Source organism: Galeopterus variegatus, unplaced genomic scaffold (assembly GCF_000696425.1).
Source record: "Galeopterus variegatus unplaced genomic scaffold, G_variegatus-3.0.2 Scaffold4397, whole genome shotgun sequence".
In the NCBI taxonomy this organism is placed as follows: domain Eukaryota; kingdom Metazoa; phylum Chordata; class Mammalia; order Dermoptera; family Cynocephalidae; genus Galeopterus; species Galeopterus variegatus.
Genome location: NW_007730508.1, coordinates 127,911 through 148,117, shown reverse-complemented (window position 1 = coordinate 148,117; position 20,207 = coordinate 127,911). Strand labels below are relative to the sequence as shown.

The 20,207-nt window shown below is 50.4% G+C and overlaps 1 protein-coding gene across 4 annotated transcripts in view; it reads right to left on the bottom strand.

Annotated features, from left to right (window-relative positions):
* Nucleotides 1-2,256: 2,256 nt before the first annotated feature.
* The window catches only part of HM13 (histocompatibility (minor) 13), a 45,789-nt gene continuing 27,838 nt past the window's right edge, over nucleotides 2,257-20,207 (bottom strand). Inside the window, exons 7-13 of one of the 4 annotated variants that reach the window (XM_008587445.1) lie at nucleotides 20,033-20,090; nucleotides 16,044-16,127; nucleotides 12,434-12,470; nucleotides 10,252-10,354; nucleotides 5,715-5,800; nucleotides 3,637-3,783; nucleotides 2,257-2,686 (exon numbers count right to left, since the gene is read on the bottom strand). In XM_008587445.1, the coding sequence (XP_008585667.1) occupies nucleotides 2,596-2,686; nucleotides 3,637-3,783; nucleotides 5,715-5,800; nucleotides 10,252-10,354; nucleotides 12,434-12,470; nucleotides 16,044-16,127; nucleotides 20,033-20,090 (606 nt within the window). In that variant the 3' untranslated portion in view covers nucleotides 2,257-2,595. Of the gene's footprint in view, nucleotides 2,687-3,580; nucleotides 3,784-5,714; nucleotides 5,801-10,251; nucleotides 10,355-12,433; nucleotides 12,471-16,043; nucleotides 16,128-20,032; nucleotides 20,091-20,207 lie in introns of all 4 variants that reach the window. The other 3 variants (XR_551574.1, XM_008587443.1, XM_008587444.1) reach the window with 3 other exon arrangements.

Sequence of the window (20,207 nt, the reverse complement as noted above, 5' to 3'; positions counted from 1 at the left end):
TGGCGCTGTGCGGGCGGCCGGCCCATCTGGCGGCCCCCACGGGGCGGCGCGGGGAGGCGGCCCAGACTCGCTGGAGCCAGGCGCCGGCCTGGCCCCCCTGCCCGCCTGGAGAGCCCAGGTGTGGCCGCGGCGGGGGTGGGGATGGTGCTTTCCTGCCCGCTCGCGCGGCCCTTCCTGACGCACCCGGGCAGGATGCAGCTTCCTCCCGCTCCCTCCTCCGCGACCCGGCCAGGAATCATGGAGAGAATTCCTAACGGGGGCGGGGCGGGGAGACAAGGGAAGAGCTTTGCGAGACACCGCCAAGTCTTGCCCCTTTTTTGGGGTGGACTCAACTTCCCCATTTGTGCAGTTGAACTCTGACCTCCTGGATCTCATAGGCTCTTGTCTCTCAGGGACCCCAGCCAAGACTGTGGGAAGCAGAGGCATCTTAACTACCTTGTCATAGCTCTTGTCGTGGTATTATCCCATTTCTATCCACTTCAACTCTGTGTCCTTGACCAGAATGTCAGCTCAGGGCTGGGAGACATTGACCTACTGTGTGCCCTTCCCTGTCCCCAGCGACTTGCCCGATGCTTAACTCACATCTGGTACTGAGGCCTGATGGAGGGTCTGAAGGCTTTCCCGTCAAAAGTTGAATCTGCCCTAGGAGGGCGGTTCTTACCCATTTCACAGCTGAGGACACATGAGGACAGTGGGCAGATCATCTCCAGTTACACTGCAGAAGCCAGCCGTGCTCCCTCAGACTTGGAGGTTGCAGACCCCCACTTCTTCCGCCCCCAGGAAAGGGAACCAGGAATTCAGTACCCTGACTCATGTCAAATGGCACCATGGTGAACATGGTCTTGTAAACCAGTCACCCAGGGCTCAAATGTTTCTCTGCCTCAGCTTCCTTATCTGTAAACATGATGGTAGGTATCTTCTACGGTTGCTATAAGGATAAATTATTTTTAAAATAGTAGTATAATTCTAGCAACATGTTAAATTGTTAAACACAATAAAAGGGTGTATTGGGGCTCTCAGCAGGGCTGGTTTTGCCCTTGGAGGCCCTCCCACTAATTGCAGTCAAGGGAGACTGAGGCACAGAGAAGGACACCTAACAAAACAGGGGCAGAACTTGGGGATTTCAGAGCAGTTTCCCAAGAACCCACCCCCACCCCAGGGTGAGGCTGGCACCAGGCCCACCAGGGGCCCTGCCCAGCAACCCATCCCCACCTCCCCAGTGTGCAGACCCAATCCGTGCCCAGCCTGGTGCCATTTTTCCATGGGACTCTGGCAGTGGCAGTTCACATCTGGAGTCTAGACTCGGAGGCTCTGCGGGCCGGGCCTACCGCCCGGGCTGGGCCACCACTGCCTGCTGTTTGCTCAGCTGAAGCTGGTTAATTGGAATTAGAGTGGCCTCTGCGGTGCCGGCTGGCCGGGCGGGCCCTGGTTGGCCGCTGCCGAGGTCTGTGGAACATCTGGCTGGGCCAGGACGGTCATTAGATGGCAGGCGCCCGGCGCCACTGCCACCTCGGCCTCCGCCGGGGGCCGTGGGTGACTCAATAAGGCCTTTGTGGACCCTGGGCTGCAAAGCTAACCGCGCTGTGTGCCTGGGCCGCCTGCCCCAGCTGCCGCCCTCAGAGGGGCCTTGTTCCAGGACCACACGGCCTTCTCCTGCCGAAGGAGACTGGAATCGGCAGGGATCCGAGAAGTCCCTGAAAGGGACCCCCCTGGCTGGTAGAAGCCTTTGAGGTTTCCTACCCTTTCTTTCCTTTCCATAGAGTCCTGGGCCCAGATGAGTTGGGTGGCTGGATCAGAGGCGCCCAGCACTCCAGCCACATTGACTGGGTCTCAGGGGTCTGGAAAAGAGCTGCACAGTCCTTAGGAACTTGGAACTTGATTTGGATTGCTTGAGGTCAAACCGATGTCCATGGGCAAGCTGCCTCCATTCCCTCACTTGCACAATGGAGCTAATAATAACACCTCCAACCTAAGACTGAGAATCAAGTGAAATCCTAAAACAATATGCTTGTACATTTCAATACCTAGTTAGATTATTAAAATGACACTCATGAGTCTCTGGTCAGGCTTATCTTTCAGCCACCTCCAAACTGGAAGTCACTGTTATTTTTAGTGTTTGGACCTGAAGCTTGGGCAAGGGAGAGTCCAGGGCTGGGAGCTGGAGGCCTGAATCTCAGGCCAGTAGCCACCCTCTTCTGTGTCAAGTTTCTGTATCTAGTGAGCCCACACTAGGCAGAAAAGTATCCTTCCAGGAGCACAGTGGCCCGCCCCAGCCATGGGATAAGTTTTTAATGTGAGGCAAAGTCAGTCCACAATACAAAAATCTAAAAATCACATCCACTTTCCCCACCTGGCTCCTGGGGAGGGGGATGCTGGGGGCTTCCTTTGCCTGCAGGGGATGGGGAAGAGCACAGGAGGGCCAGAGAAGGGGGAAAGGGAAACCAAGGCCACAGAGGTCTGGCTGGGGGGGTCCTGCTACCCAATCCCCTGTCCTGGAGCTGCCCTTGGCCTCCTGCACCCTCTGCCTGTGCATGCCTATGGCAGTCCATCCCCCACCTGTCTGGTCTGGCCTCAGAGGGTCAGGCACCAGCCGCATCATTTCTCCTTCTTCTCCAGCCCCTCCGATGCTGATGCCTCTTTGGATTCTGTCACTGCCGCTGGATCCTTAGGATTTGACTCCTCATAACTGACCAAAAAATAAGACAATAAGAACACATTAGAGGAAGGAGACAACAGAATTTTTGTTGTTTCCCCATCTTCCTGCATCCCGATCCCAGGAAAACCCCTGGGCACATGAGGAGCATCGGCCCTGCATCCACTGCCCAGCATCTTCTGGTATATGCCCAGCCCCACTGTGTGCACTCCTCAGACAGGCTGTTGTACTTTATCTGTGCCCAGTGGTGCCAAGCAGCAGCAAGGGCAGTGGCAAATGGATGAGAGGCTGAGCCTGGGCCTGTGTGGACCGAACTGAAGCTTCTTGAATGGCTTGCTGAAGAGTAGGAAAAGGGGCAGCCAGGATGAGGCCAGGGGAACTGGACTGCCTCCCAGGGCACACGGCAGGAGCCAACCAGCTCAGCCCCGGGAGGGTGTGGGGGGGCACTGCTCTACTGGCAAGTGGCCCAGAGCTGCTCTTGAAGGCAGACACCCTGGCTTAGCTCTTACTATGGGCGTCAGTTATTGAGCAAGTGAGTTCATGCCAAGGACAATACACACATTTCCTCACCAGATCAACCCCATGAGGCAGGAATGTGCCCACTTACAGATGAAGAAAGGCTCCAAGAGGAAAGTGACTTGCCCAGGGTTATTTATATATATTTATATATGTATATATATATATATATATATATATATATGGTAAGTAGCAACAGTATCTACTACTGATGACCAGGGCCACTTATATCCACTCTCTCAGGTGAGCCCCATGTTACTGGTGAGGACACTGAAGTTCATGGTTGCCCTGCTGCCCAGCCCTGTGGCTGGGTACAGCGACTGCCTGGTGGTCGTGGAGGAGCTGCCTCCTGCCACCCACCCCTGGCAATGCTCCCTGCTCTGTGCACTGCAGCTGGAGTGTCTGCCCTACCTTGGGCCCCGGGACAGTGGGAGGGAGCGGGCAGGTGGGCACCCGCTGGGCATTACATGGCGCTGGGATTCTGCGGGCGCCGGCGGCGAGGGCCAGCTAGCTTCTGCTGCATGGAGTCGGCCAGGCTGGCAGGGGAGCCCGAGACTGTGGGGAAGTGGGTGAGCCTTGGGGTATGAGGCAGGATTTCCGCCGAGGACTCGTAGCTGTGTGAGAGACAGAGACAGAGAGACAGAAAAAAGAAATGGAGGGGGAAAGCCTAAGGGAGGATAGAGACTTCCTTTCCAAGGAGCAGGGAGCAGAACTGTCTTATTTTTAATTTACCTTTGCACTTCCAGACTTTGTGGAGAAAAGCCGGTATTACGAGGAGAATACAAAAGAAAAGGTGTACCTACATAAAGGCATACTATGCAGCTGGACAAAAGACAGGGAGCAGAACTGTCTTATTTTTAATTTACCTTTGCACTTCCAGACTTTGTGGAGAAAAGCCGGTATTAAGAGGAGAATACAAAAGAAAAGGTGTACCTACATAAAGGCATACTATGCAGCTGGACAAAAGAGCAAGGATGCTCTAGATCTGTACGTGCTGCTGTGGACATATCTCAAGGATACACTGTTCTGTGAAAAAATCAAGACACAAAAGTCCCCGAGACTGCCACCGTCCACACACAAGCACGTATATGCACATTTGCTTTTCGGCAGTGTCTCTGAACGTCCGTGTAACAGAGCTGGCCTCTGTGGGTGGCTGGGGCTGAGGGTGTTCTCCTTCCCACAGCTAACGGAATTTTGAACAATGTGAATGTGTTACCTATCTAAAAATAAATAAATGAATACAAAAAGGGGAATGCCATCAAAAGGGAAAAGTAAAACAGAAGCTAAGGTGGAGAATCAGGGCAGAGAGATGGACAGAAAGAGGAGAGACCACCTGCTTTTTCACCTCAGCCTAAGAACCTCCTGTGTGGGAGTAGAGGTGGGGCTGGAGGGCAGAAAGGTGGGGCAGGGTTCCGGAATGGCAGAACATTTAGGGAAACCAAGCGGGGGTAGCAGGGAGCACCTTCTGCCCTGGCTGGGGTTTTCAGAGCTTCACCTGCTAAGGACACAACAGGACCAGACTGGGAGCTTACCCCAAGGGGTGGGGGCAGGGGGTTGTGAGGCTGGATGAGAGTCAGAGGAAGGGTGGAGGGTAGGTGCTGAGCTTAGGGCTCAGGTGCCATGCCTGTTCCAAAAGCTCTCCCAGATCTGTTCTCAAGTTCACCCCCCCTCCACCCCACTTCCTCAGAGACCACAGGGCTTTGCCAGGCCAGGAGGTATAGGCAGGCAGCAGGCTGGGATCTGGGGATTCTAGGCAGGTATGGGGGAGGGGTGAGTCACAGGCTCCCCTGCGGGTAGCCAGGTGCACAGGAGGCCCTGGCTTGCTTGAGGGACAACTTGGAGGCTAGGCAGGTGGAGCTGGAAGGCCCCTGAGTGGGCAGCTTTAATCGCAGCTGGCAGCTATTTCTAGGTCCCTGGCAGGCGGGGTCGGTTGTGCTAGGGAGCAGACACCTGTTGGAGTCACGCAGGCCTTGGGGTATGGGGGGGCTGTGCACAGGGTGTGGCAGGGGTAAATACGGCCGTGGGGAAGCGGTATGTGTTCAAGTGAGACACAAACTGAGATGGAGAGAAAGCAACGTGCCATGAGTTACAGCCAGAGGCAGCTGAACAGGGACTGACACATGACATATACGCAAGGACCCTTTTTGTCACACTAGGGTATCCCACATTCCCAGTTCTATTACTCACATGTGGAAACTGAGGCGGGGGGTGGGGGGTAGACATGCCTGAAGTCACCTGGTGGCAAAGGTAGGCTGGGAATTCAGAGCTCCTGAGAGTGGGGCAGTCCAGAGAAGAATCCACACCCACCATTTCCTTCTTAGACCCAGTTGGCATTTGGGTGAGGAACCTTCCCCTGGGCTGCCCCCAGGCCTTACCCTCCCCTGGTTCCTGGCCCAGGGAAAGGTTCCCACTGGTGCCTACGGGCCAGGCACCCATGTGCTAGCAGAAAGGGCAAGCTGGTGGCTTGAGATGTGTACAAACACTCCTGACAGGCTCCACCAGCTGTCTGCAGGTGCATCTGTGCCCCTGAGACTGTCTGCCTTACCTGAACATCTCTGTCACTTCTCCCTTGGCCAGTGCCACCAGGACAGGAAAGCCAATGCAGGCGGGGACCAGGTACAGGAGGGCAGGCTGTGAGAGGACACAGGCTGGTGAGGCAATGCTGGGTAGAGTGCCCGCTCAGCGCCACGCCTAACACCCCAACCCTGTCCTGGGAATGACTGAGGGACAGCTACTGGCTCAGGTTCACAGAGCAAGTGAGTGGCTGAGCCTGAACCCGGGGCTACTGACTCCCAGACCAGGCCTGCTCCTGCCTGGGAGGGAATGCAAGAAATGCAGAGAAACCCAAGTATGCAGGGATTCAAGGGTTCCAGCACTTGAATCACCTGGGACGCCAGGTTCAAAATACAACCACCTGAGTTGGTCCTCTTCCCAGAGACTCTGCTTCCCTAGGTCTGGGGCTGGAAGTTTGCATTTTAGCAAATGCCCCAGCAGATGCTGTTATAATGACAATGATGACATAACTGCTGTACATGCAGCACTTGCTGCAGCCTGCTTTAAGGTGTCTTAGCTGGTCACTGGTTCCACCAGGATTCACACCCAAGTGATCTGGCCCCCAGTGTCTATGCTGAGACTACTGGCAAAGCTGGGTTTGGAGAAAAGGAGAATTATACTAAGAGCCCCTGTTCATGGAGCACCCACTGCAGGCACTGAGCTCAGCCCTCCCAGGAGTACTTCTGCCCATCTCCACATCCCTTGTGACGGTCCTTTTGTAGAGGAGGAAGGCTGATACTTTAGGAGGAAGGGAATAGCCCAGGCTTCTGAGGTCTGAATGTTAAACTGAGGATTGAACCCCGGGATGCTAGACTCTAAGGCCATTCTTTTCTTTGCAGCATCTGAAAAGTGGATATCACTCCAATGTTCAACCCTCTCCAAAACCCCAATGCTTTCAGTGGCCTGAAGGCCTTATGAGATGTGACTCCCACTTCCTTCTCCAACCTCACCTGACCTGCCCTACTCTGGCCACCCCAGCCTCTTTGTCACCTCCAGCCATAGGACTTTTCCACGTGCAGTTTCTGCTGCCTGCGATGCTCCCCTCAACTCTGAAAATCCTCCTCCTCCAGACCTCAGCTCAGATGTTACTTCTGTCAGGAAGTAGCAGGCCAGGTTCCTTTGTTGCACGCACTCAGAATCCCCTCTAATTCTCCCTCACAGCATTCCCCAGCAGTTTGTATGGGACATCCTTGTGCCACTGTAGACTGGTCTCCCTCCCCTGCTAGGCTGTGAATTCAATGAGTGCAGGGTCCACAGCGGTCTTGTTCACTGCTGTATGTCTGGCACTCAGAAGAGGGCCTGGTAAATACTAAGTGAATGGCTCTTTAACGAGTGCTCACAAAGTTAAGAGGGTGTCTGGGAGATGAATGGAGTGGGGGTGAGGAGACATCATTCTTAACGCAAAGCCAGCCCATGGCCAGAGAACAAAAGAATCCTCCCTCCACTCCCCCGAACCCGACCTTCAGACCATTTCTTGGCATCTGCTACGAGTTGGCTGTGAACCACATCACTTTATATATATTATCCTTGACTCTAATAGTACCTAAGTATTAGGATCTGAGTTTTATAAGGATGTTACTGAGGTTCAGAGAAGGGAAATGATTTGCCCAAGGTCACAAGGATAAGTGGCTAAGCTGGGATTTGAACCTGGGCAACTGTGCTTCTCCAGTAGCATCAGGTCTTTGCTGTGAACTAGGCTTTGAGCCAAAAGTGAAAAAAACACAATGGCAAAGGCCCACACCAAAACCTGTGAGAGGCAGCTTAAGTGGTACTAAGAGGAAAATTTATAACCCTGAATGAATTTATTATAAAACAGGAAAGACTTAAAATAATCTAAGCTTTCAAATAAAAAAGGTAGAAAAAGAACAAACACCCAAAAAGTAGAAACAAAATAATGAAAACAAAAGCAGAAATTAATGAAACAGAAAATGAAACAAACACAAATGTATTAAAATTTAATTTCTAGGGGTTAGCTGGTTAGCTCACTTGGTTAGAGCATGGTGCTGATAACACCAAGGTCAAGGGTTTGGAACCCTGCACCGGCCAGCTGCCAAAAAAAAAAAAAAAAAAAAAAAATTTTCTGTCTTCTTACTAGTCAGCCACACACAAAAAATTAATTTCTGAAAAGTACATAAAGTATATCTCATACTGATCTTATAGGAGACTGAGGATCACAGCAGGGAGAAGGATCTGTCTAAAACCACAGTTTGTCAGGATTTGGACCCAGCTTCCTCTGTCTCTAAGCCTAGTGCAGCCTCTCCACAAAAGCCAGACTAGGCAAAACATACGGCTTTCAGGGGAAGGTGGGTAGAAATTCAGTACTCTCCCTAGGCCTGCCTCACCTGAGCTGGCAACCACTGAGGGGCTCCTTTGGGAGGGAGCAAGTTTGCTATTATCAGAAGATACAAGCCTGTATTATTTTCTTTTCTGTCATAGCATCAGGGAATGTCTCCAAAGAAAATCAGTGTTAAGGATAAGCTGGAATGTATAGCTTGGGGCTGTGATCTTGAGGTCAGCATTCCTGGCTTTCCATCGGGACTTGGCCTTGCTGTGTGATCACGGCTAAACTACTTCCCTCTCTGGGTTGTCACTTCCCTCTGTAAAATGATGATGTTACACCCAACCGTCTCTAAGGGCTTTCCTAAGGGGGCTGCTAGCTCCCTGGCTTGGAGTGGGTTTCTGATAGAGGGTAAATGAGTTGAAGGCCACATAGGCAGAGGTGACCTCTACCTAGGGCAATAGTGGCAGTTGGGAGTGCCTGTGTCTTAGACAGGGTGGGGTTTCCCTTGTGTCCTATATCCCCTTCCCAGGAAGGATTTCAGGGAGAAACCCACTTGGATGACTGGGGAGAAGGGTTGGGCTGCTGCTGGAAGTAGCACAGGCCTGGTTATCAGGCTGGGTCAGGAGTTTGGAGCCCAAAGTCCAAGGCTCCAGCAGGGTCCCAGCTTGCCTTGCTGTGTGATCTGGGGAAATCTCCTTTTGTCTCAGGGCTGCAGTTTCCCCACAAAGGAGAGGACCACCTTACTTGCCCCTGCTTCCTGCATGCATGAAAACTCTGAATGGGGTCCTCCTTTGAGTCCAGCTGGGCAGAAGGCAAGCCTGCCACCGGGTGGCCACTGGGAGAATGGCTCTGGGCTTGGAATCTTAACATGGGGCTGAGAGCTGGAACACAGACCTTCTCCACTCTATGACCCCCTTGCCAAGTGCATGTCACTCTCAGCTTGCACAGCCTCTGAGGCTGTTTGGAGCAGAAGTGAGTGGCAGGTGGTTTCCCACCAGTTCTTGGTTTCTCCCTCCACCTATGGGTTAGGGGACCTTGGACCTTCTGTAAAATAAGGATAAAAATGGTACTTCCTTCAGAGGAGTGCTGTAAGGATTAAATGAGTTAATGAGCAAAAGGGCTGAACACAGTGCCTGGCACAGAGTGATCAACACACAGCTCTTGTGATTAAATCAAAGGCAGCTCCTCTGTGGCTGGGGCAGGGAGGGGGAGAGGGAATAGAAACAATGACAGCTAATACTAACTGGCCTGGTGCGGTTCTGAGCCCTTCCATTAACTCATTTCATCCTCAAACAACTCCAAGCTGGCTATTAATTATTTCTATTTTTTGTTTTTACTAATCAATGAAAAAAAGCATAACTTGTTAGCAATCTGCCTAGAGTCCCATAGTTAGATGGAGTCTGAATTCACAATGGGGTTCCCTTAGCCTATGTTCTGTACTGCCTTTCCCATGGCCAGGGCTTCAGAGCCTGGCCTTGGTTTTCATGCTGACTCGGTTTGAATCCAGGCTCCACCACATACTTGCTGTGTGGCACCTGAACCCTTTTCCAATACTTGCTGTGTGGCACCTGAACTTGTTTCCTCATCTGTTCATTACAAGGACTCTCATAAGTACAGGGCCTGGCATGTGGGAAGTGCTTAACAAACAGGAGCACTTATTATTTCCAGTGAAGAGTAGGGTAATCCTGTCGGCTCGCTTTCCCTCCCAGTCTTCCCCTCTGCAGGCTACACTGGCAGCTTCCAACCCTTCTGGCTCACTCTGTGGTGGCTCAGCACCTAGTACCCATGATTCATCTGGTAGGTGTGTGCTGGGCTGAAAACACCTAACACCCACCCCACTCCTGCTCTTCTCCGTCTGCCCCACTACTGAGGCTGAGAAGCCAAACCCTTCCTTTCCTAGATTCTCCTGCTGCTGAGGTGGCCATGTGGCACTGATCTGGCCCATGAGATGTGGACAAAACTCTGCTGAGAGGGTTCTAGGAAAGTTTCTGCTTCCTGATGAGTGTAACAGACAAGACTGCTATGCTTTTTCCTCCTTCTTCTTGCCACCAATGTGCATACACTGCCTGGAGCAGTGGCAGCCATGTTGCAACCACAAGTGAAATGCCAAGGGAATCACAGACATGACTGTTCTCATACCACTGGGGAGTGCCTATCTCTGGACTGCTTGCATATGTGACAGATAAACTCTCTGTAAGTCCCTGGTGTTTGCAGGGAAGGATTCCTGACACAGTACAGTCCTACTCACCTGGGCATGCTTGAAGATGTGCATGATGAAGATGGTAAGGCCCAGGCCAAAGATGTAGGCTGCAAAGCTGGTGTAGAAGTAGGTGTGGGTGTTCTTCTTCAAGCTTCAGGGAAGGTGTGGGAAGAAAGAGGGTTAGATGTAGGGAATAGAGCAGCAATATCTCTTGCGAGAAGGGAGCTGGGGAAGACTTTGGAAGCTGTGTGTGTGTGCGTGGAGGACTGAGAGCTATGGGCTGGGAGTTTGGAAGTGGGTATGCACTGTGGTACAACCCCCAGCTTTGTGTCTTTGTACAAGTCACTTTCCTTCTCTCAGCCTCAGTTCACTCATCTGCAAAATGCAAAGACCATGAGCCTATCTGCCCGATGGCTGTGAATATAAATGCTTAACTTAGAACAGTGGCTGTAAGACTTTAATAAGCGTAAAAATCATCTGGAAAGCTTATGAAAAAGTGCATACTTCTAGGTCCAGTCCCCAGGAAGTTTGATGTAATAGGTCTGGGCAATGCCAAGGAACCTGCATTTTGAAAAACAACTCAGGTGAATCTAATACAGGTAGATGGTGCTTTCAGAAACATGGATATAAATGGCTGGCTGGTTAGCCCAGTTGGTTAGAGTGTAGTGTTGATAACACCCAGGTCAAGCGTTTGGATCCCCGTACTGGTCAGCCACCAAAAAACCCCCCAGAGAAACACAGATATAGAAACTACAAAGGTAAGTTATTACCTAAGTAGAAGCTGGCTGCATGGATAAAATGCCAGTAGCTTCCCGGAGGTGATTAATCCAGGATCAGCTTCAGAATAGACAAACCACATGCAACCTGGCATTGTCATTACGTGGTTTCCCTTTACAATGCCAGCTCCATAACCTCTGCATGTCCCCAGCACCTGGAACAGTGCCCAGCAAGTACTATGGAATCAATTAACATTTGTGGAATGAATACTTCTGATACCTTTTCCTCCTTGCCCTGGATGCCTTGAGCTGCAAGTGCATTCAGAACTATCCTGTTGTGAGGGTTGGGTTGCGAGTGATTCCCTTTGGGAATGTTGCACAGATTGTGGAATCAGGTTGGGGGTTGGGGGTGGGGTGGATGTTTGGTTGTTTTTTTTTCCTCCCTGACTTAAGTTTAAAAAACTGACACCTATTCTTTTTTAGACTCTCTCAGTTTAATGTATGAAGAAAGAATAAAATTTATTTCTGAGGGTGCTGGCAGCTGAATCTTTATCTCCAGCCAATGACCTGGGGGACTCTTGTGGGTTTCTCTTTGCATTCCATCTAAACAGCCAGAAGTAGAGCTGGCTGGCACAGACATGCCTCTACTTACAAACTGGCCAGGTCCCTTCCTAAGGCTGTCTGTAAGTCTATGTATTCATGATGTCCAAAGTGGCATTACACAAATAACCCAGATGTATGAGTGGGGAACACTTAAGTTTCACATGAAAACTAGATTTCAGTGATGCTCATGCTGAGCTTCTCATTACCACCGTCAGCACTATTACTGTTTGTGCAATTATTGGGCATGAGGAGATTGAGAAAAATCCATAAGCCACCTCAAAATTAAGCACACACAGAGCAAGCCTTTACTGGGATGACAGCACAAAATGACAAAGCAGTAGCTGGCGCCACCTGCTGGCAGCAGGCCCAGGTGCATTAACTCAGATGTGACTTTTGTGTTTTAAGTAGTGATCCAAGTTGGCTCCCTTCTCTTCCTTGTGCTCACTTTCTACAATAGACTGAAAAGAGTGTGAGCAAGGAGAGGACAGGAAACATTTAGAGTAGCTGGGACACGTTGACTTGATCCCAGGCTGAGATCACTCTCTCCAGATTTTTATGGTAATCCTGAAGAAAGAACTCTTGTGGGCTCAGAAAGGTCAGGCTACTTGCCAAGGTTACACAGTGAGAAAGCACTGCGAGTACCACCAGAACCTTCTGGTTTTAAATCTATTCACTTGTGATTCCTAACTTTTAAAAAAATGCTTTGGCCACAGGCTCTTTGAACACTTAAGAACTTCAAATGCACAATGCAGATAAAATCAGAATTGCTCTGGCTGCTGTGGGAGTAGAGGGTCTGGTCTCCTGAGGTAGTTCCTCTGGGCTTCTGAAAGCCACTGGAGATGTCCTGAAGAATCCCAGCCTGGGGCAGGCCTCACTTGCTTACCTGATGTCAATTCAACTCGCTTGCTTACCTGATATCGAAACGCAGCAGCAGGGCAATGAAGATCCCTGCAGGGAGAAAGCCAGGGTTAGAGGATGACAGGGAAGGAGCAGGATAGTGAACAAGTGACTGGGTCCTGGTCCCCATCCTGCTGTTCCCAGTCATGGAGCAATAACTGGGGGTCAAGGGTGTGGCCAACACTGCCAAGTGCCAGTAGAAATCCTGTTTCTTTCTTTTTTTTCTTAAACAAAGTAGCAGTTTATTTCTCTCTCATGAAAAATAAATCCAGAGCAGTCCACACAGGTGTCCCATGATCCCCAGAGACCTGCTACTTCCAGCTCATGGCTACTCCTATCTTTGTTCCTCCACTACCCTCAGCAGATGGCTCCAACCTCATGGTACAACATGGCAGTTAGAGCTCTAGCCATGAAGTCTTCATTTTGGACTAACTGAAAAGGCAGCTGGGAAATGTAGTCTTCTTCTGGGTAGCCATGTGTCCACCTAAACATGGAGGGTTTTACTAAGGATGAAAAGAAATACAGATATTGGGAAACAACTAATGATCTCTTACACCAGATGTATATAACCTTGGTTGCTTCTCATTTCCCGGGTTTTCCTAAAAGCCCTGAACTGTACTAATGAGAAACCGCATGAGAGCGGGCCTTCTGATAGACCTTTCATACCTTTCCACTCCACCACGCCTTCACTATCTGCCGTCACCAATAGGCCTGACATTCTTTTGTTGCCATCGTGGCTCCCACCAAAATTGAATGGAACTAAACGGAAGTGTTCAGTTTGATCTTCCTGCTCCATTTCTCATCACTTCCCTCAGCCCACCCTTTCTCTAACTGCCCCTCCCCCTTCTTCTCCTTCTCCCCCTCCAAAAGGTCCCCCTCACTACTCCCAACACACACGCCCCCCCGCCCCCCGGCATTTCTCAATGAGAGGTTTGCAGGATTTGTTTTGGCCTGGGACTACACTGAACTGGCACCTCAAAGCACCGTACTGTGTCACACTGGTCTGTCTGCCCGAATGCTGAGTGTATACTAAGTACTAGGCACTATGGGAAGTACGGGGGTAAGCCAAATCATTGCTCCTATAGCACTCAGCCAAGAGAGCAGGGGACAGACATGCTGTGACATACTTTAAATAGTAACACAAATCAATGTAAGATTAACTGTGAAAAGGTCTTCCTGCATCATGAGAAGGGGGATAATACCCAGGCTGGGGGGTGGGGTGGGAAGAAAAAAGGCCTATTTGAAGTGACACTTGCCAGAGAGAGGGAACAGCATGTGCAGAGATCCTGAGGAAAGAGGGCTTGGGGGATGGGGCAAGGACTCGGGGGCCAGTAAGGCTGTAGCACAGAGCAGAAGCAGGGGATGGACCAGCCATGCAGGGCCCCAAGGGCCATGGGGAGAAGTTGGGCCTTTCTTCTGAGTAAGGGAACATGTTGTAAGAGTTTTAAGTGGGAGAACAACCTAAACAGATTTTGTAAAAGACCCCTGTGGCAGCTGCCTGGTTGGAGAAAAGAGCAGGAACAAGCAGCAGATCATTAGGAGGCTCTGCAAGAGCTCACGGGGGGGATGGTCCACCCACTGCACTCCCAGCTGCACTTCAAAACAAAGCCAAGACACCCCAGAAGCCTAAACGTCCTGAGACGCAGCCAGCCAGCCCAGCCTCTGTAAGTTGCACAAACATCACATCTGTCTGTGTGCCTATCTCCCTCACTGGTCTTTGGGTTCACGCTGAGTAGAGGCTAAGTCTTACTGAGGGCAGGCTTTCAAGAATAAAACAATCTGTGCCGATCAGAAGCACCCCCTGGCAACATGTGATTAATTTTAAAGAGGGAAATGAGTTAATAATCAGTAAAGACTGTGAGTAGGGAGTTGGTGGGTGGAGAAAGCAGATAAACTCTGCCTTTCTGGAAACAAAGCCCAGAACTCAGTGCTGCCTTGTGGCTGAATTCTACAACTGTTCTCTAACTAATTCGGGGGTCAGAGCCCTGCCAGGAGCTTTCACTCCTAATAAGCTCATCTGGTCCTCAAAACAATGCTCCACCAAGACTCTCTGAGAATGCAATCACCTTAAACTTATTGTGACTGCTGAAAAACTTGGGGATATATATATAGGAGTGGGAAGAGAGATGGATATACAGAGATATCCTGCATATGCCTTAAGCCCAAACTACGACCAGCAAGGACACCAGGAAAGTTTATGTGGGTGCTTGTGACAGACCATCCCTTGGAGAGTGAGCCAAATGCTTTACAGGACTCAATTTCTTTGATGGAGCTGCCTTCTCCTAGGAAAGTGAGTCTCTCTGCCTCACAGCACTGCAGATTACAGAAACACTTGGGTTCAAGCCCACACCCTCTTGCCCCTATGGCCTTAGCCGAGTTGAACAATCTCTTTGGACCTCAGTTTCCTCATCTGTAAAGTGGAAATACCCTTTACCTCATAAGGCTGCTAGGAGTACTAAAGATAATGTATAAAAAGCACTAGCACAGTGCTTGGCACACAAAAGGTGCTTGATAAACGACAGCTGTCCTGATTATCTTATTATTGTTACTGTTAGAGCAGTTCTGCACTGTAACCTCTTTTGCAGTCACACAGACGTGGTCTGCTCCACCTCTGTACCCGTCAAGATGAGAGTAACAGACAGGTTATCAGACTTGCTATACTTCCTACACTGGAAAATAAGCTGGCTTTTAATTTGCTCCAGATTTCTTTTAAATGAACTTCTAACCCTCTGACTCTGAGTTGCTGAGACTAGGGGAACAAGTGTGCCCTTTGGGTGTTTGCTGACCCATCACCAGGCCCAGATCTGCAGACACATGGCATCTGAGCCTCAGCCACTTTATTTGCCCTCGGAGTGGCAGCTCGGCTCTGCCCTTAGTCTCCTGACTGGTAGTGTGGGTTGCTGGTGCCCCAAGGCGAGACAAGGCCATGGACGCACGGGATGCATGCCCATGCTTGGGACTGTGGACAAGGGGCTCCTGGGCCAGTATCCACAGCAAAATGATTAGCACCCACATCTACCAAACAGGAGCTCAAAGGCCAGCTTGTGCAGACAAGCAGGTGTGCATGCACATGTCCCTTTGCCAAGTGTGCAGACACAGGAGCCCAGGTGTCCACACAGAGTGTGTTCTCCCTGGAGCCCTCTCACTCAGCAGAGGGGAGCAGCAGCAAGGTGACTACGGCAATCCTAGTACATTGGTGATACCTGCAAAAACTGGGGTGTGTGCATGTGTGGGGGTGTGCGAGAGGTGTCAAGTTCCTTAAGACTGTCATGGAATGTGTTCTTTCACAGTGTATTCTCAGTCTGTCATTAAACTTTCATTTTTGTAGCTCTTGAGTATCGTCTACTCACCTAGATCAGAAGCTCCATGAGGACAGTCTTATTCACTGCTGTCCCTCTAGGGCACAGCTCAGGGCTTGGCATGACTGGTGCTCCATAAATGTGTACTGAGGTGGAATCCTTCACCAAACCCTGGGCTGACCCAGGGGTGGGGGTTTGAAATCATCCAGCCTAAGCTTTTCTCTTTTCCTTCGGGTAAGGCTGTGTTTTGTAGTAATCTCCCTTGCTCCAGGGAATACCCTTTCCACCCCTCGTATCATGTCCCTCCCACCTCTGGCAGGGTCACCTGGAATGACGATGTCTCCAAGTCCCAGCATGGCAAAGTTGTCTGCTTCGAGGCCTTTCTCCAGCAAGTCCTGGGGAAACACCACTGCAGGCAGAGGCAGGAATGTAAGGAGTTGGCTCAAGTCCAGCTTACTCTGACTCCTAGCCCTCTACCCTTGTTGTATGAAACTCACACATTTCTGTTTCTGGGTGGGGGAATGGGGAGGTGATAGGCTGAAGGGCAAGGTCTCCATCTGGAATCACAGCTGGTCAGAGCAGGGAGGAATCTGGGGTCATCTAGGCCAATGGTTTAATGCCTTTATTGAGCTATAACTCATATACTATACAATTTCAATGCCTTTTTATAGGTACAGAACCCTATGGTTAAAGGCAATCAACTCTAAAGCCCAGTATATAAAAAAGAGAAAAGAGCCACCCAGTGTTGACATCTAAAAGGTTCTCCATTTCACTTAGACAGGGGTAAACAGATGGTGGCCCTTGTTCTGAAGTGGGGTGAACCTGACTCACAGGATCCTCCTGTATAGTCATTCATCAATGATATTGATGCATTTGGAGAAAGGCGTCATTAGGCAATTTTATTGTGGTGTGAACATCAGAGTGCACTTACACAAACGTAGATGGGATAGCCTGCTATACACCTAGGATATGGTACGGCCATTATAATCATATGGGACCTCTGTCGTATATGTGGTCTGTCGCTGACCAAATTATCATTATGTGGTGCATGACTATTTGCTGAGGGAGAAAAGGTCACACACCTGTAAATTCCCTGCTTAAAGACTTTCACTTAGAAATCCTGCTGGACGGCTTGTTTGGATATATACAGATTAGGGAGAAATACCTCTCTGTCCAGTTACAGCAAGAGGCAGCTGTAACTGGATTTCATCCATAGGGCCTTGCAAGCAGAAGAGCAGCTACAAGTGGGCTTTAGGGTCTGACTGTGTGGTTTTTTTTTTTTTTGGTTGTTGTGGCTGGCTGGTACACTGCGTGGGTCTGAATCCCGGCTCTGCTGTGACTTTGCACAGGTTTCCTAACTGCCTTAGTTTTCCCACCTGTGAAATGGGTATAACAGAATTGGTATATACCCACAGAGCTGTAGTGAGGATTAGATGATTTGCAAACATTATTAACTGCTACCCTACACCCTCTTTACTAACCTAGTTCAATTTGGTGTGAAGCAGCTTTCGCAGGGGATGAATCGATCAAGTATGATATAAGGCTTAGCCAATCAGGACAATCTTGTTCCCCAAATTCTGACTTCCCTTGCAGCTAGGTGTGGCCACATGATTTAGCCCTGGCCAATGACATGTACGCAGAGGTACAATAGAAGTTTTAGGTGAGCTTGTGCTTCCCTAACACACACAGCGATGGTCTCGCCCTGCCTGCTGCTTCCTGCCTTGAATGTGCAGTGCATGATGATGTGCAGCTTTCCTCATTCAATCCTCTCAATCCTCGTACCGTTCACTTCTGAGCAGCAGAGACCACTGTCTCCATTTTACAGATGTGGAAACCAGGGCTCAGAGAGGTTAAAGTCTCCTCCTCAACACTACACAGTCAGCAAGTGGGAGAGCTGGGATTCAAGCCAGGCAGCCTAACTTCAGCATATGTGCACTTAACTATTCTGCTTTTCTGCCTCTGAGCTCTAGTCCTGCCAGTAGAAGGCAACGGGTCTTCTCCCCAACCCAGAAAACCAGATCTCAGGCATCAAAACCCAAATATGACAGAATCAACTTCAGCATATGTGCACTTAACTATTCTGCTTTTCTGCCTCTGAGCTCTAGTCCTGCCAGTAGAAGGCAATGGGTCTTCTCCCCAACCCAGAAAACCAGATCTCAGGCATCAAAACCCAAATATGACAGAATCATTTCCCTGCTCAGAGCCTCCTGATGGCTCATCCACTGCCTATTAGGCAGTGTCCTAGCTCCTTGAGGCACAGTGTCCTCGGCTTCCTTAAATCTGGCCTCAGTTCCTCTTTCTAGCCTCTTTCTTGCTGCTCCTCTGAACTCAGCCATACTCCCTCCCCGACTCTGCTTCCTGGGCCCTTCCATGCATTTTCCTGCCTCCAGCCTGTTGGTGAAGCTGAGGTTCTCTTTCAAACACCCATACTGCCCCTGCATGCTCAATAACTGTGTTACTCACCCTTAATAACCCAGGAAAGCTTTTCTTGACACCTTGGCTGGAATCTCTGGGCTCCTACACCCCCTGGGCATATCCATCAAAGCACAAGGGGAATAACTAATGTTCTGGTTTGCCCAGCATCTGTTCCCTTGCTCTGGACAACTGCCCTCCCCTCTTATTCTTGGTTCTGAGGGGCTCCCAGTTCAAACACTGCCCGTGGCACTGGAAAAGGGCAGTGCCCCAGGCCTGTCCATCACGATCCTCTAACATCCTGCTGGGGAGATGAGGACAAGCCAGGCCAGGACCCACAGATTTATTTGGGTTAAAGTCGAGAGAAGGTTGTTTTCCTATAAGGTCACTGAGCTGGGACCACAGAATTTAGGAGGAGTTTGTGGCCATGACCTCCCCACCACCAGTGGAGAAAACCTGTCTGCAGGGATGAGAACGAGACCATGAGAAAGACAGCTATTTCTTGATTCCCTGAGTTTACTTCACCCCGACTGCCCACTTCCATAAGCCCACGTTTCCATGACACGCACTCTGTGAACGGCCTTTCCACTAGTGCCCTCCTCTTCTTCCTTGCTATTATGCCCGACTCATCCTGTCCCCCTCTTTGAGGTTCATGATCCCAAGAGGTGATTCTTGATTAGTCTGAGTCTTAGACTCTAACCTAATCATGTGTTTCCAATCCCCATTGCTAATGAATGGTTCGGACTTGGGCCCTTGACCCAATTTTGGCCAATGAAATAAGAGGGAGGCTGCAGAGGGGAACTTGATGAAATTCTCTGGTGAAAGGGAGACACATGAGGGTACCTCAAAAAGTTCATGAAAAAGTAGAACTGAAAGACAACACGAATCTTTCCATGAATTTTTTGAAGTACCCCGGAAGTTTCCCTTTTTGCCTCTGTACATGGCTGTGTGAGGAGTCTCAGTGCTAAGGAACTGTGGCAGCCATCCTGGGACCATGAAGGGATGAGCTGAGGGACAGGTGGCCACGTGGAGAACGGTGGGGTGGGAGGACTGAGGTAATCTTGGTTCTTGGTGACTCCACTGAAGGCCATTAGCCCAACCNAAATTCTCTGGTGAAAGGGAGACACATGAGGGTACCTCAAAAAGTTCATGAAAAAGTAGAATTGAAAGACAACACGAATCTTTCCATGAATTTTTTGAAGTACCCCGGAAGTTTCCCTTTTTGTCTCTGTACATGGCTGTGTGAGGAGTCTCAGTGCTAAGGAACTGTGGCAGCCATCCTGGGACCATGAAGGGATGAGCTGAGGGACAGGTGGCCACGTGGAGAACGGTGGGGTGGGAGGACTGAGGTAATCTTGGTTCTTGGTGACTCCACTGAAGGCCATTAGCCCAACCCTGGGCTGTTCTACTCCTGTGCTTGCTGTACTGTGATAACAAAATTTCCCTCCTATAGGTGGACTCTCTAACACTTATAAACAGTGGTTGCACTGAAGAACAAAACCAAGGCAGGGTGAGAGACACAGGACAGTACAGGTGCTGAAGGGATCCCAGTGAAGGGTACTTCAGGTCTCAGGGTGGAGGTCTCCTCTTCTGGAAAGCCCTGGCATGCCTCACCACGAACTGCTTTAAACGCATCCCTTCTGTGCTTGCTCATCTCACACCACACTGCACTGTGACCAAGTGGCCAGAGGCCGGGCCTGGGCAGATAGGCTACTGGTGAAAACAGCCAGATGAATCAGTGAGGAGAGGGAAACCAGGTTGGAGAGATGCATGAGAGTTCGGAGGAGGAAGAGGTGTGTGGCGAAAAGATAAGGGAGAGGTACTCTCCAAAACAGGGACCAGGAGGGGATGGGCCAGCAGAGGGGGGCAGAGGGGTTCCCAGTGGTGGGAGAAGTCACTTACATTTTATTGGTGCCTCAAAGGACTTGGCCACTGTCACCATCACATTGGTGCCAAATACCTAAAAGGAGAAGAGAGGAATCTGGAAGGAAGTGAGGGGCTGGGAGGGAAAGAATGGCTGTCCCTGGGCTTCTGGATGTGCTGCTGCCTGAGATCTGCTGGGAGTGGGGCAGGGAGC